The following is a 13,323-nucleotide window of genomic DNA, read 5'->3' on the forward strand; positions in this document are numbered from 1 at the left end:
ATTGGAAGACATGTCATTACTTAGAAGATCACTGAATTATTGCGCTCTTCACCAGCAGTCGATTGCTAGCTGACATTTTTATTAGAAGCTGAGTTTGTGAGCGGGATACTAAAAGAAAAGATTGACCTAATTAAAAAGTAGATAAGAAAAATGGAATAAAGATGCTCTTTTCATATAGACACCTTTAGTACAATAAAGGAACAATGGAAGAACAATAAAAACTTCTTTAATTGCAAATGTTTGACATTGCTCAGCAAGTATTAGCAGGTTTTTAAAAGTAAGCTCTCTGTAGTTGAAATCTGAGGGGATCTGGCTTCCTCCAGGAGAGAAGCAGTTTGTCAAATACTTATAATTTAAATAAAAAGGGGGAAACGTGCAAACACTTCCCATCCTGTCCAGAACCATTAAAGCTACATTTCAGAGGTACACTGCCAATATAAAATACCATCATTTTTATTGCTTTGGGGAGAGGGGGGTGGAAGGAATATGTGGATGGATGCTAAGAATGAAAACCCATGCCTAAGGCCTGATAGCAGTTTCATTTCACTCAAAACTATGTCAATCCTCTTCATGAATATTTCGTTGTTTTTTAAAAGGAAAATGGTAGCGCTGGCAATACATTCCTCTTTGTTTTTTAAAAGCGTTCTCAAAATACTTACTTCATTCTTTCCCTCTACCCCTCAGCAGTGCCCCACAGAAATAGTGCTTCATAAAAGGTTAATAAGATTTTGAATAAATCAAGAGTTTAATATGTTCTTTAGATGTTTGCATGAAGAAATTTTGTTCTGGTTTACAATCAATGGAATCATTGGCTTATATGGGACCATGAAAGGTCCCTAAGTCCACATTCATTTACCATTCTGAGCATACTTTGAGTTTTCCAAGAAAAGTAGAATTTAAGAAGTCTGTAGCTGCTATGTATATTCAAAGAACCAGAAGACTAGATGGCTCAAGGGATAGGAAGATGGAATACCAAACTTTTTCTCTTTAGATCAATTGCTCAGACCAAGCTGCGAAAAGCAATGTTTGAATATCATTGCCATTCATAGAATTTTTAGTGACCTGTGCAAAAAGAAGTTGGTGTCTTTCCTAAGTGAAGTTTGCCACAGCATGCAAACTCCTCCTATGTGTAAAACACACACGAGCTTTAAATATTTAGCTGCTGTGGTCTGTATGGTGCAGCTAATCTTATGTAAGGTCAAAAATTAAATGCAGCTCTGATATCTTTTCCACACCACAGCAAGCTTTCTTCCCAGTTCTTCAGGAATATGTAACTGTGGCATAAGGTTTAATTGTGCCTATTAATGCTTAAGCAATTTCATATCTACAAGAAAAGGTGATTTGCCTGTGGCCTTAAATTCCCAGATTCTCAGAAGAAAAATTACCTATTTATTTCTTAGTATATTGAATGATCAGGAAAAAAAAGAAAAAAAAGAGAGATAATGTTAGGACAATTAGGAGCTGTTTGAAAAAAGGGAACTGTCACACTAATTACCTTTAGTTGTTCAGAGGCAATAAAACAAGCATAGTGAAAGAGCTTATAATAGAGGAGAAACTGCCAATTACCCTGTTGATTGGCTACGCTCACCCAGTTGCACAGACTGAATTTGATATCTGTGATTCTTTCCAAGGTGCATATGGTGACAAAATGAGTAGTCGTTCTCTGTGCACATCTATCTTACCAAAAAAATCTCTCTGCCACTCTGTGATAATAATGTAGGCAGCAAGCTTCTCCAGACGCTCCCAGCAGACATCTGCATCAGTCTTGCTGATCGTGACACTTCTTGAAAGCATATGCTATAATTGTTTTTTCTCCCACCCAGTTGTTTTAGAGCAAAAGCATTTGTGTAGGCTCTGGCAGGCCTCAGAATCAGTGGCTCAGCACCACTCGTTAACCACATATCTATTTGCTAAGGGTAGATGTACTGTGAGGTAGCATTTGACTTCTTTTTCCCTTTCTGTTGTCTATTAAAATAGTAATAAGCAACCCAATGGGTCAGCTTACAACATTCCTTTTCCTTCATTACTACCAAGTAGCTTGCCCTCCACTGCTACAAGTTGTGGCTTCAAGTTGTCTCTGAACAAGACTTTAGGGAGCCAGGTTGATGGCTCTTCTGCGTGCCACCTGATTTCACTGCTACACCTGATAAGCAGCTGACAGATTGAGAAGAATGAAATCAATAGCCAGCTGTGGCCATAATGCATTTATTTCAATCACCTGTGCATCAAATGATGCTTAAGTAGTCAAAGGAAATTTAAATTAATCAACTTGTAAAAAAAATCTAGTAGTATAAATAAAGCCTTAGGAATATTCCCAAACACATATGGAGTTTTTATAGGTAAATATTTTTGGAAATGATACGCCAAAGTATTTATATTAAAGAGAAAAGATATTTGTTTCTTAATTACACTGGCTTCTGCTAAATGATTTCATATGCAAGTATGGAAAATAAGCATGTCAGCCACCTTTATAATATAGTTTCACAAAAAGATGGCTAAGAATTTCCTTACATTCACTATTTTTTTAAACATGACACAATGCTCTTCCTGAACTGGTAATTCACATCATATAACTACAACTACACAAAAAAATTACGTACATTTAAATAGAAATATTCTCTTTTAAAAATCCCTTTATAAAAAAAAAGTCAGTATACATAAGTAGCAGTCACTTTTCAAAGCCAGTACCTTCATTAGCTTAAAAGCAAGAATCCAAAATACAGCTGTTCCCCTGTACCCAGACACATTAGACTGGACCATTTTATTTTAAACGTTAAAGTCAATTCTGAAGAACACCACCCTCATAGAATCTAAATGCAAAAGCATTACATTAAAAAAGTGATATTTTTGAAGTCTAGGTTGAGAAAACTGATACTGACAGTTAAATATTAATGTGTCAATAATAAGTAAATAGACAGATTTAAAGTCCTAACCCACCAGCAATCTCATGCATCATTCTCTTTTTTTTAGAAAGGATATAAAAGTGCAAATGTCAGAACTATAATGTCAGAACTGTTTATAATGTCAAGTGATGCTTGTTGCGTACTTTCAGTATAGTCTATCGATCAAATCAGAAACTATGATAATAATCACAGGGATGGAGCACATTTCATTATGTGCAAATGGACATGGATTTGAAGTGTGTTTGGAAGAAAAATATTTTCATATTGAAGTCTTAATAATTGTTTCCTTCATCCTGCTAGGATCCATGAACAAATTATTTGCATAAAGCTGATGCTTCTGATAATAACTAGTATTGTGGTACCTGCAGGATGCCGCCAGCCAAGGAGAACTTGCTCTTGCAATACAGTGTTGTAATTCAATCAAGCCTGTTGCAGACGTGAGAGAGAACCAGTCCCAAAAGAACCAGAGAGAACTGCAGAATTTTCCCTTTGCAGCCAGCTCATGAAGTTTCATTTCAGCTCACAGAATTAATCTTGTTACCTATATGGTAAGGTTGAGTTGCTTTTTAGCATGGTTTCCCAAGAAAATGAGGCATATGTGATCATGCAGCCTGTGAAGCCCTTGCTCTTGCTCCTAACAGCTACCAGATTCAGACATGATTGCAACCCAGTTTGGAAGAAGGTGGAAGTCTCAGAGAGACTGAATTGTTAAAAGCTTTTGCCCAGGTATCTGGGCAGAGTGAGAATACCTAAATTAGTATTCCCCTTGAGGGAAAGGCAGGAAGAATTCAGCTGTTAAACAGTCTGTTTGACAGAAGCCGGCAGTCCCATCAGCGTGTACCAGTAGTGACACCTCTTACCTTTTGTCTCTTGCAGCCATGGCAAAGAGCCCCATGAGAAGTGGAATTGTTTGGAAAAGGAGGACATAGATGTCAAAGGACACAAATCTCTGTGAAACCAAATGACATTCGTTCTGGCACTTACAAAATAATTTGGTTTTAGCTATTCATTGAACTTCTAATTCTACTATACAAAGATTAACAAATTTTCATTCCAGTGCTTCTACAAGGTTAGTTTGAAAGAAGAGTAGCTGACACCTCCCCCAACAGAAAAACATGTAATACAGTCAAGAGTGGCAAACAGCTTTTTAAAGAGGATGCGCATCTCTGGAATATTAAGTTGATTGAGGTGTTTCCCAGATAATCCAGTCCGATTCTGAGTACCGATTAGAGCAAATGTTAAGCTAATGCAAACAAGGCTTCATTCTTAATTGATGCAGATAGAAGCCAATCCTATCACCAAAACAAATGTGGTTTATCACCACATTTTAAATAGTAGGTTAGAGAACCTGTATGTAAAAGAAAAAATGCATTAACTCTGTGTCTTCTAGAAAGGTTGTATTTTGTGATCTTGCCATTGTTTTTCCAATTACTCTAAACAGTGTTCATAAAGACCAAATAAGTTATTTGTACTGCATCAAATAGTTTTTCTACTATGTCTGGGCAGAAGTTTGTGTCCTGTAGCTGCCACAGTCAGTGATGAGAGAAAGAACAAAGAAAAGGAGAGAGAGATGTGGAGTCAAAAGTGAAAATTCTGAGGGAGAATTATTCCTGGAGCTAGGTGCCTGCCGGGCAGGCTTTGACAATATGAAGCTCCCTGATTGATTGCGTCAAATGTTATCTTCCTTGAAAACGATGACACAGATGCTACATCCATCGCTGAAGCCTTCAGATGCTGTGCCTCCTGCCGTTCTGTATGACTTTGAGTACGTTGGAAAGGTCAAAACTTTTTGTAATCAATTCCAGTAGATCCCCATCTCTTTCCACACCGCTTATAAACTCTTCTAAAGTCAGTTCCCCTAAAAGGAAATCAAACACTTCTTAGAAACCAAGGAGCCCTCAGCCCAGCACAAGGCCATTCATGCCAGACTGTATGCCCAAGAAGATTCCCTGGTCCTCTCTTTTGCATTGATATGGAAATACAGGAAGAATCTTTTCTAATGTTTCCCCACTTGGCATCTGATTGTAAAACTAAAACTCATTTTCCTCTGTTGAAAGAGATCAAGCATAGCTTTCACAGGAGTCAAAGACAACTATGAGTATTTAGCATCTGTGGTGACAGATGTGTGTGAAAAAGGGCTCTGATGAAGCCTTTATCAAAGCTGAATTTAACTGCGCAGTCCTATTCGCACTGAGATAACGAGTTTAGCCTGTAGCTGGCGGTTCTGCTCTTAACAGAGATTAGAACATGATTTCCTGAGGATTACCAGGCATACCCCATGTATTGACTATAGGATTATTTAGAGCCATGATAAGATGTAGTAAAAATCAGTTAAGTGGTTTGATTAGAGAAATTCTTCCAAGCAACTGAAATGGAGATTTAGACTTGGTTTTTGGGGGCTCACCTCAAAATGAGGTAATAGCTTGGAAGTTGCAAGACAAGTATACAAATCTCTGCTTTGAGGAGCTGGAATATTCCTTAGCATCCTTCCTCTTTTCCCGCTTCCTCTCCCATTCTTCAGCAAAGTCCTAGGTCAGTCCTAGACATATTTCTACTGGTCAGTCCTAGACATATTTCTACTGGCAAGCTACACAGGAGCGTAGGTTAGAAATTATTCCAGTGATAATGTTTTTCTCTGAGAGGAGAAAAAGAACTTGGTTTAAAAAGAAGAGTTTGGTTTAAAGTTAGTTTTTTTCCTCTGAGAACAGTTTAAAGTTTTGTATTCAAATCATTAGAATGAATGGTTTCTCATTGAAATAAGAAATGAAAAGAGGCCAGGCAAACAGCAAAACATCTGGATGACTTAGGCCCCCAGGGTATAGGCAAGCAGCAGTTTAAATCCCATACGCTTCTGCTGAATGCTTAGCTAGATGGCTTCTGGCAATTTGGGGATTTCAGTACTGCCTGGAATTTTATTGTCTGAGTTTTGGGTTTTGTTCATGGCAGCTTCGGAAGTTTCCTCTGATGTAAAACAGGAAAATGATCATCATTTGAAAAATGTGAAAACCACATCAGCAGTAAAGGCTGCTGCCTCTCCAGGGTTATGGGTCCTCATTGCACTGCAAGACCCCATTTGACAGAAGTCCTAGTTCTTAGGCTTCAGTGAGTGGAGTCAGACCCTCTCCGGGGGTTGGCATACAGCGCCCTGCGGCTGTTCACTCCTCCCCTCTGGACCCCAGTGCCCTCAAAATAACCATCACAGGAGTGGAGGCAGTTCAAGCCATCCCAGTATACTTGTCTGCTTCGCTCCCTGCTGCTTTGCTACTCAGCCAATCCCTTCCTCAGCTCTGCCTCCTCCTATCCCAGGCACTCTCTAGGCAATCCCAGGCAATCCTATCCCTGGCAATCCTAGGTCTTTGGATGGATGGTGGTCCTGGTGTGGCCCCTACAACCAGGGGATTATTTCTTGTACTTGAGCAAGAGGAAGGAGATCACTCAACTTCTTTGTCTGTCTTTTAATAAGCAATGACAAGGACTAAAGGAAGTGGCATAGCTGGAGCTGCACTTGGGAAGATTTGCCCCTTTGAGGGCCGTTTGAGTTAATCCTGCTGTCTTACAGTTTTGCAGCTATTTAAAAAATAGCTAACTATGGAAGACAGTTTGAAATGGGAGCATTACGAGGAACACACTGAATAATTCATGTTCTAGCATCTCATTGCTAAAATGAAAGGCACACAAACTATCTTTTCATCTGATGGTCCAGCTCAGATACAATTATTACAATTATTACAATAAAAAAAAAAAAAAAACAACAGCCCAATCTGTTCTCCTGGACCCTCACTATACCTACACCCCTTGCAATATAGACAAAGCAGAGGCCAGAGTAGGAGTAATTATAGAACTGGGTTTAGAATCTAAAATATAAATATTTATTTGGAGCCTGTAATTTGCATTCACCCCCAAGAATGGGCCAAATAGGTGGAGAAAAATCCTCTACAAGTTATTCACATGCATCACAGCAGCATTATTTGTATTACGATTATATATTGGAAACAGCTTTTTTTTAAAGTAACCTTAATGTACTGAATGAGACCACAAAAATGACCCAAAAAGCACCCTAAATCCCCAGCTAGGATTTTATCTTGCTCTGCAATGTTTTCGTACTATTCCTAATTTGTCAGCAATTGCCATAGTGGATGTATAACATAATTGCGAGCAGGAGGAAGATCATCATGATTACAAATAGGAGGGAAGATGTTCACATGTGACATGTTTTCTATTAGAAACAACTCCAAAGCAGTGAATTAAAGTGTAGTTTCCAATTGCAAGTCCAGTTAGCTTAATTTAACTGTCATGAGAAACAACAGCGCCACGTGTTCTAGGACATGTTAACCATCAGACTTCAAGGGCCATGAGATATGCTGTCCAATCCTTACAACATGGTAGAGCATGTCCAGTCATGCATCTCAGTTGCTTTTCTTATCCATTTTAGATACAGTAAGCCATTACAGGTATGCTAAAAAAAATACCTTGACCACACCTTCATTGTGCTGTGCAGTCAGAGCACTGGCATTTTGGATGAATGGTGCAAGACCTCCATGTTTTAGCCACTGCTGCACTGATTCCCATGCCAGGTTAACAGTGTCAGTTGGTTTAGACTTCACTGAAAATCTAAATTAATTCTGTTGACATATGGCTAAAGAAGAACAGGGTTAGGCCTTCGGTTTACCTAAAGCAGTTCTCCAGTACTGTATTTAACTCCCTTCCTGATCCAACACTTTCTTCTGGGGAAAAAAAAAAAAACCCCGCCAATGCCAAGAAAACCTAAATTCTTACCATCATTGTTCACGTCTATCTTCTGAAATATCATGTTTGTGAATTCCTCAGCAGACATGTCGGTGTGGCCATTAATAGCCTGGATAGCCTGAAGACAGAAATGCAGAAAGTTCTTTCAGACCTTTCTCCATCGAGTAGTGAAAATAATACACTGGCAACTACTGTGGTAATTGGGATGCAATTCTTTAGTTCACCAAGCCTTTCACAATCACTAAATAAACAGCTATTTCAAGTAAATCTTCAGTAATGAGGATTCAAAATTTAATTAACATAACACAGCCTAAAGATTACAGACCTAATTTACATATCTCTGAAGGCCTTCTGAAACCATGTGGCACCTCTGTTCTGCAATAGACTTTAGATTCCACACTAACTTTTTTATCTTGCCCTAGAGAGTTCTGTGTCTTTGGAGGGTGCCCCATGGTCTGTGTGATTTAAATATAGTGTTATTACTCACAGCTGAAAGCACATGATGAGATAGCCTAAGTCAATTTTCTATTAAAAAATGTTTAACTTAGTAATCACAAATAAAGTCAAACTGGCAGTCCTGGAAATCAGAAGAATTTACTTATCCTCCAAAGACATTTTTTAAAAAAAGTCTTCTCTATACCTTTTCTGTGGCAAAGAGACTCACCACTTGGGGTAAAAGGTGCCAATTAGTATCTTTGCAATATTTTATGCCACTCACTGAGGCCACAGTTTTTGCATCATGGTGAACATTCTGCTTAATGAATGAGGAGCCTGTGTAACCAACAGCCCAGATGCAGCAAACATGAAAGCAGAAGTTTAGCTTTAAACATATGGTTACAGAGTTGGCCTCAGAATCAGTATCACAATTACTAAGTGACTAGGCAAGTGCAGATATACGTCTATGTAGTATACATACATGCATAGGTGCTCTGTAGTGTATGTGGTATAGAATTTTTTTTTCTACATCTAAAATGTGTTCAGATGAGCTGTGTTGTGTAAGATAAGTAACTCTTGCAAATTTATGAACTATACTTATTCTAATGTCTGTATATGTCACTCACTTATTTCAGTGCTCCTGATGTTATTTAGAACTCTTTATATTTAAGCATAGTGCAAGATAGATGTATTCAGCACTGGTGTGGAAATCTTGACCATCACTGTCTTTATCTTATTTTACATAGAGTTCCAAAAGGCAGCAAGAATTTTACATAAACAGGCGCACAAATTTTTGTGTTATTCAGTCACACTTCAGATAGTTTTGATAGCCTGTATGGCCAACCTCAATGCAGCTTTCAGAAGAAAGCTGTACCTCTCTCACGGTTAATTTTATTGTAGTGCTAAGAGTAAAGCTGTGATTCCTGAAGTGCTTAATGACTGACTACCACAGCGTCACCTAAAATAATAAAACAAATTAACTTGGCAGTTAAAAGGTTCTATCAGGGTGCATGGTCATCTGCCAAGAGTTTTGGTGGTTGATAATGATCTGCTGGTCCGAAGTTTGCGTAGCTGTAGGGACAAATGAAATTGTAACAGGACTTCTTTGGTGTAAATTAATGTTTCAGATTTGATATATCTTTTTGTACAAGGCCTCGTTTACTGATGCTCAATATAAACAGGACCCTTAATGGCTGCAAGCCCATATGTTTGTTTGTATTTAGAGCCCACCTATTTTGGTCTAGCCTAAGTCAAATGACTTAGGCAGGTTCAAGTTAAAGCTCTGTTACTCCAAAAGAGGAGAAAACATACAGAGGTTTGAACTGGTTTTAAAACTAGGTAAGTTAAACAAGAGATCTTCTTTATATTAAAAGGATTCTAATTCTCTTTTCAGATAAAGCCTGAGACAAAAGCAGTGGCCTCAGTGCCTTTGGGTAAAATATGATGGAGAATATCTACATTAAAAAGATGTCATTAGTCTCAAACGAGGACAAATCTAGGTCATGCAGCCTCTCCTTCTGCCTTTAGAAAGTCATTTTTTAGAAGGAGATGCATCAGCCTTGTTTGTATGACCCTGTGGCTAATCTGGCTCCTGTTTATTTTATTTGGGCAGTGGCTCTTGCAAGTTTCTAACAGTGACTAGCCAGATACCAGCAGTAATGCACAATCCAGGAAAGTATTTTATTATGTTGTTTATTATGACATTAAATCCCTATTTAGATTTTATGCTCCCTGCAGCAAAATCTTGATCTGTGATGAATTCTGTACATTTAGGGAGCTGTATTAAAAGTCATTCATATTTGCAAAGCACCCTATAATACCTTTTCAATGAAGGCGGCTACTGAAGTGCAAAAATATTATTTCACTGGAGAAGGTTGAAAAATGAGGAAGTCATTTGACAAGAAACAATTATACTGCTTTGGTTTTATTGGTTTAGAATGGACCCATGTTCTGCAAAATTTTCTACAATATTTGTATCAAAATGACACTGCATGATTTGATGATAAAATTAACTTTCTCCAGTTTAATTTTTGAAAACATGATACTGAGATTTATTGTAAACAAATCTAACAGTCTTTCACTAACAATTAAAATATTATAATACAAATGTCATCAAAATATTCCAATTTTTTTTTTCAGAAGCTCAGTTTGAGAAGCTGTTTTCCACAACACCACACTGGCACAAACACTTGTGACCAGCTGTTTTATTCATTATGCTGCTTCAGTTCTCTCCTGCTTTATAGTGTAGGTCATCAAAATAATATCTCTATTGTTCTTACAGTTTTTCACTTTCAGTAAAACATTATACCTGTAGAACTATGGTTTAAAGTAAAATACTCCTCAGATATGTTGACTTCAACAAGCAAGAAAATAATGGCAAGAATGTCACTAGCAAGAATAATTTCGATTTTACAGCTGTAAAACATCTGGTAAAGCGCAGACACTCCATTTACAACAGATGACAAACCACTATGTCAGAGGCAATATAATACGTCAAATGCACTTGCTGTTGGTCATAACTTGCTTACCGTGAATATGCTTAATAGTTCTTTTTTGTCAATACATCCGTTTCCATCAGCATCATACAGCTTAAAATACCATTTCAATTTTTGGTCAATTTTCCCTCGTATGACCAAATTTATTGCAGCTATGAACTCCAAGAAGTCTATAAATCCATCCTAAGAGAGAGAGAGAGAGAGAGAGAGAGACAGAAAAAAAGTGTTTAACAACATTGGTTTTCTTTTCATTCTGGCAATTTCATAGAAACAGGTCATGAAAATCACTGTAAAACAAGCTGATTTATAAAGCACCTTAACTTAGAAATCTCTTGTGGCGTTTAAAAAGGATGAGCTCAAATGAAAGCACTATAGAAATAGTGTTAACACAAACAGTTTTGTTCTTTCCCAAAAGCTGGGGGAGCGAATCTCTTCTAAGCAATTGATATTGACATCGTTTGAGGAGAAGAAAAACAATTTTGTGGTAGACTTCCAAAAGCAAAAGAGCGAATTCTGGGATACCTGATTTAGTACTAATGAAACGTCTACAGTAGTGCTGCTTATATTCCTACAGGTAGGTAGTATGTAGAAATACGAATGGTTTCCAGTGCAATAGAGCTGCTCTAGGTGCTACTCATCTTGAGAGATCATGCAGTAAGTATTCTACATGGTAACCAACAACTTGGAATGATCTCTAGATATTGTGGTTTATCCATATAAACATAAGGTCTCTCTGACTAGCACATTTTGGAAGAGATATAAAACCTTCAAGTCATAAATCAGTCTCAAAATACTGAGGATTGGGGGATATTCATAGGGACAGAGCATCTCGGATTGATTTAATCCCATACTTTTTGCTTTTTTCCCTGAAGCATCTGATGAAAACCTGTCAAGGACAGGACTTAATGGTCAAGTAGTCTGAGCCACTCTGCTAGTTCCTCTATTTCTGTAAAAATGTGTTGAAGATGGAAGAAGCAGTTGCTGAATTTGGACAGTACTTGCTCCAGATGTTTCTCATTCATATATAAAAAGAATTCACAGTTGGTAAATTTAATCTTGTAATCTTTACATTGGCCAGAATCCAGTCCCTTGGAAAACCTTGGGAAGACTGTCATCAGTTTCAGATGGCCTGTGATTAGCAAGAGAAGACTGGATGAGTATCTAGTAGGTTCAGTGCGTTTTTTCTTGTCATACATCCACATACATCTTGCCTTTTTGAGCTTTTGCAATCAGATTTTAGTCTATCCTCCAGACTCCGCTAGACTAAAGGAAAATAAGTGCTGTAAAGGTGTGGTGTTACTCCTAGCCATACATGTAGCGTTTATTTTGATTTCTGTTTAGTGGTGTTTGGTTAGGTTTGCTGTGTCCTTTATGGGACCGCAGAAGCCCTACAGTACAATGCTGTTTGGCAGAGTGACATGTGAGAGGTAAATCTGACGTTTCAAACACACTGGATTTCATATGCGTGCAGAAGTTGTACATGCAGGGCATGTGCAGGATGATCATTGTTTCACAGGCTCTCTGCACAGGTTCTGCTGTGATCGTTGAATTTCCTCTAACTGCAAATCCTGCAAAGACAAAGATACCCCTCAGCCACTTCTTGGGATGAAATGAAACTTGACAGTAATTGTGTAAAGTTTTCTGTAAAGATTAAGCCCAGTATTGAAAGTTACGCTTCTTTTGGCACATCAGCTTGAATTTCAATTTTTGGATTTTCAATTTTCTTGAATTTCAAGAAATATCAAATATTTTACAGGAAGTCTAGGTTATATTTCCCTCCTCTCATTTTACAGATCTATTAAGAACACGGTCAGATGCAGCTGACATTGCTGCTTCTTTATTGATGTTCAATACTGTTTATTGAAACTAGAAATTAATGTTAGGCTTGCTCGTGACCAGACTCATTTTCTCCTTTCTCCCATACATTTCATCTTGGATTTTGGCTCTTGTGCTTTGATGTCACTTTTGCTGCTCCCACAAAAGATCAGAAGTTTGGAAAATGTAACCATCAGCTTAACATGCTAGGGGTATGGAAGGCTGCTTCGATAGATCTTATGTCCTGTCCCAAGCAGGAAGGGAGGCAGGCTAAGGTAGAAAAAACACATCTGAAACACATCTGAGAAAAACTGCAGTTGCTAATAAAGTCCCAGCCACACTCTTTCAACGTGTAAAGACCATCAGCCACACGTTAACCTCTGCAGTCAACGCACCAAAAATAAATAGCCATGTCTGCCTTCTCAGTATTTCTATGTGATATGGAACCAGAACTGTTGCACAGAGGATTGATAGGAAATAATGCTTTTTTTTTTCCTGTCATCACCCCAAAACATATATTATAGATAGAAAACTTTTATTTGCTGCAGAAGGCTGTAGTAATCTTGTTACACGTATCCAGAGCTTTCCCAGATAAAGAGAAATACTGTTTGTTACGGTAGCATCCAAGAGCCTCAGAATAGCACATTAAATGATGAAAACCTTCATAACAGTAACATATGAAGCGCATCCTGTGGTTCTGTGATACTGAGCAGTTATTGCATTGTGATGTTATTAAGAAAATCCTATAGTGCCAATTCACCTGTCTCTGCTCTACAACCCTCCACAAGACGAGTATCTAGGTAGGTCCTTGTGTGTCTCCAGACTCTGTAAAATTTCACGCTGTGCAGTGGACACAGCAAAGTATCTGTTGCTCATTAGGAAGTCAGTCAGTCACAAGCAAAGAGCTACCATAAAAAGTAATAAGCAGA

At 38.0% G+C, this 13,323-nt stretch overlaps 1 protein-coding gene across 1 annotated transcript in view; it reads right to left on the reverse strand.

Annotated features, from left to right (window-relative positions):
- Positions 1-434: 434 nt before the first annotated feature.
- GUCA1C (guanylate cyclase activator 1C) overlaps positions 435-13,323 on the reverse strand; it is a 42,159-nt gene continuing 29,270 nt past the window's right edge. The window contains exons 2-4 of the mRNA XM_009675070.2: positions 10,613-10,762; positions 7,680-7,767; positions 435-4,761 (exon numbers count right to left, since the gene is read on the reverse strand). Of these exons, the coding sequence (XP_009673365.1) occupies positions 4,631-4,761; positions 7,680-7,767; positions 10,613-10,762 (369 nt within the window). The 3' untranslated portion in view covers positions 435-4,630. The remainder of the gene's footprint in view (positions 4,762-7,679; positions 7,768-10,612; positions 10,763-13,323) is intronic.

Source organism: Struthio camelus, chromosome 1, assembly GCF_040807025.1.
Source record: "Struthio camelus isolate bStrCam1 chromosome 1, bStrCam1.hap1, whole genome shotgun sequence".
Lineage (NCBI taxonomy): Eukaryota > Metazoa > Chordata > Aves > Struthioniformes > Struthionidae > Struthio > Struthio camelus.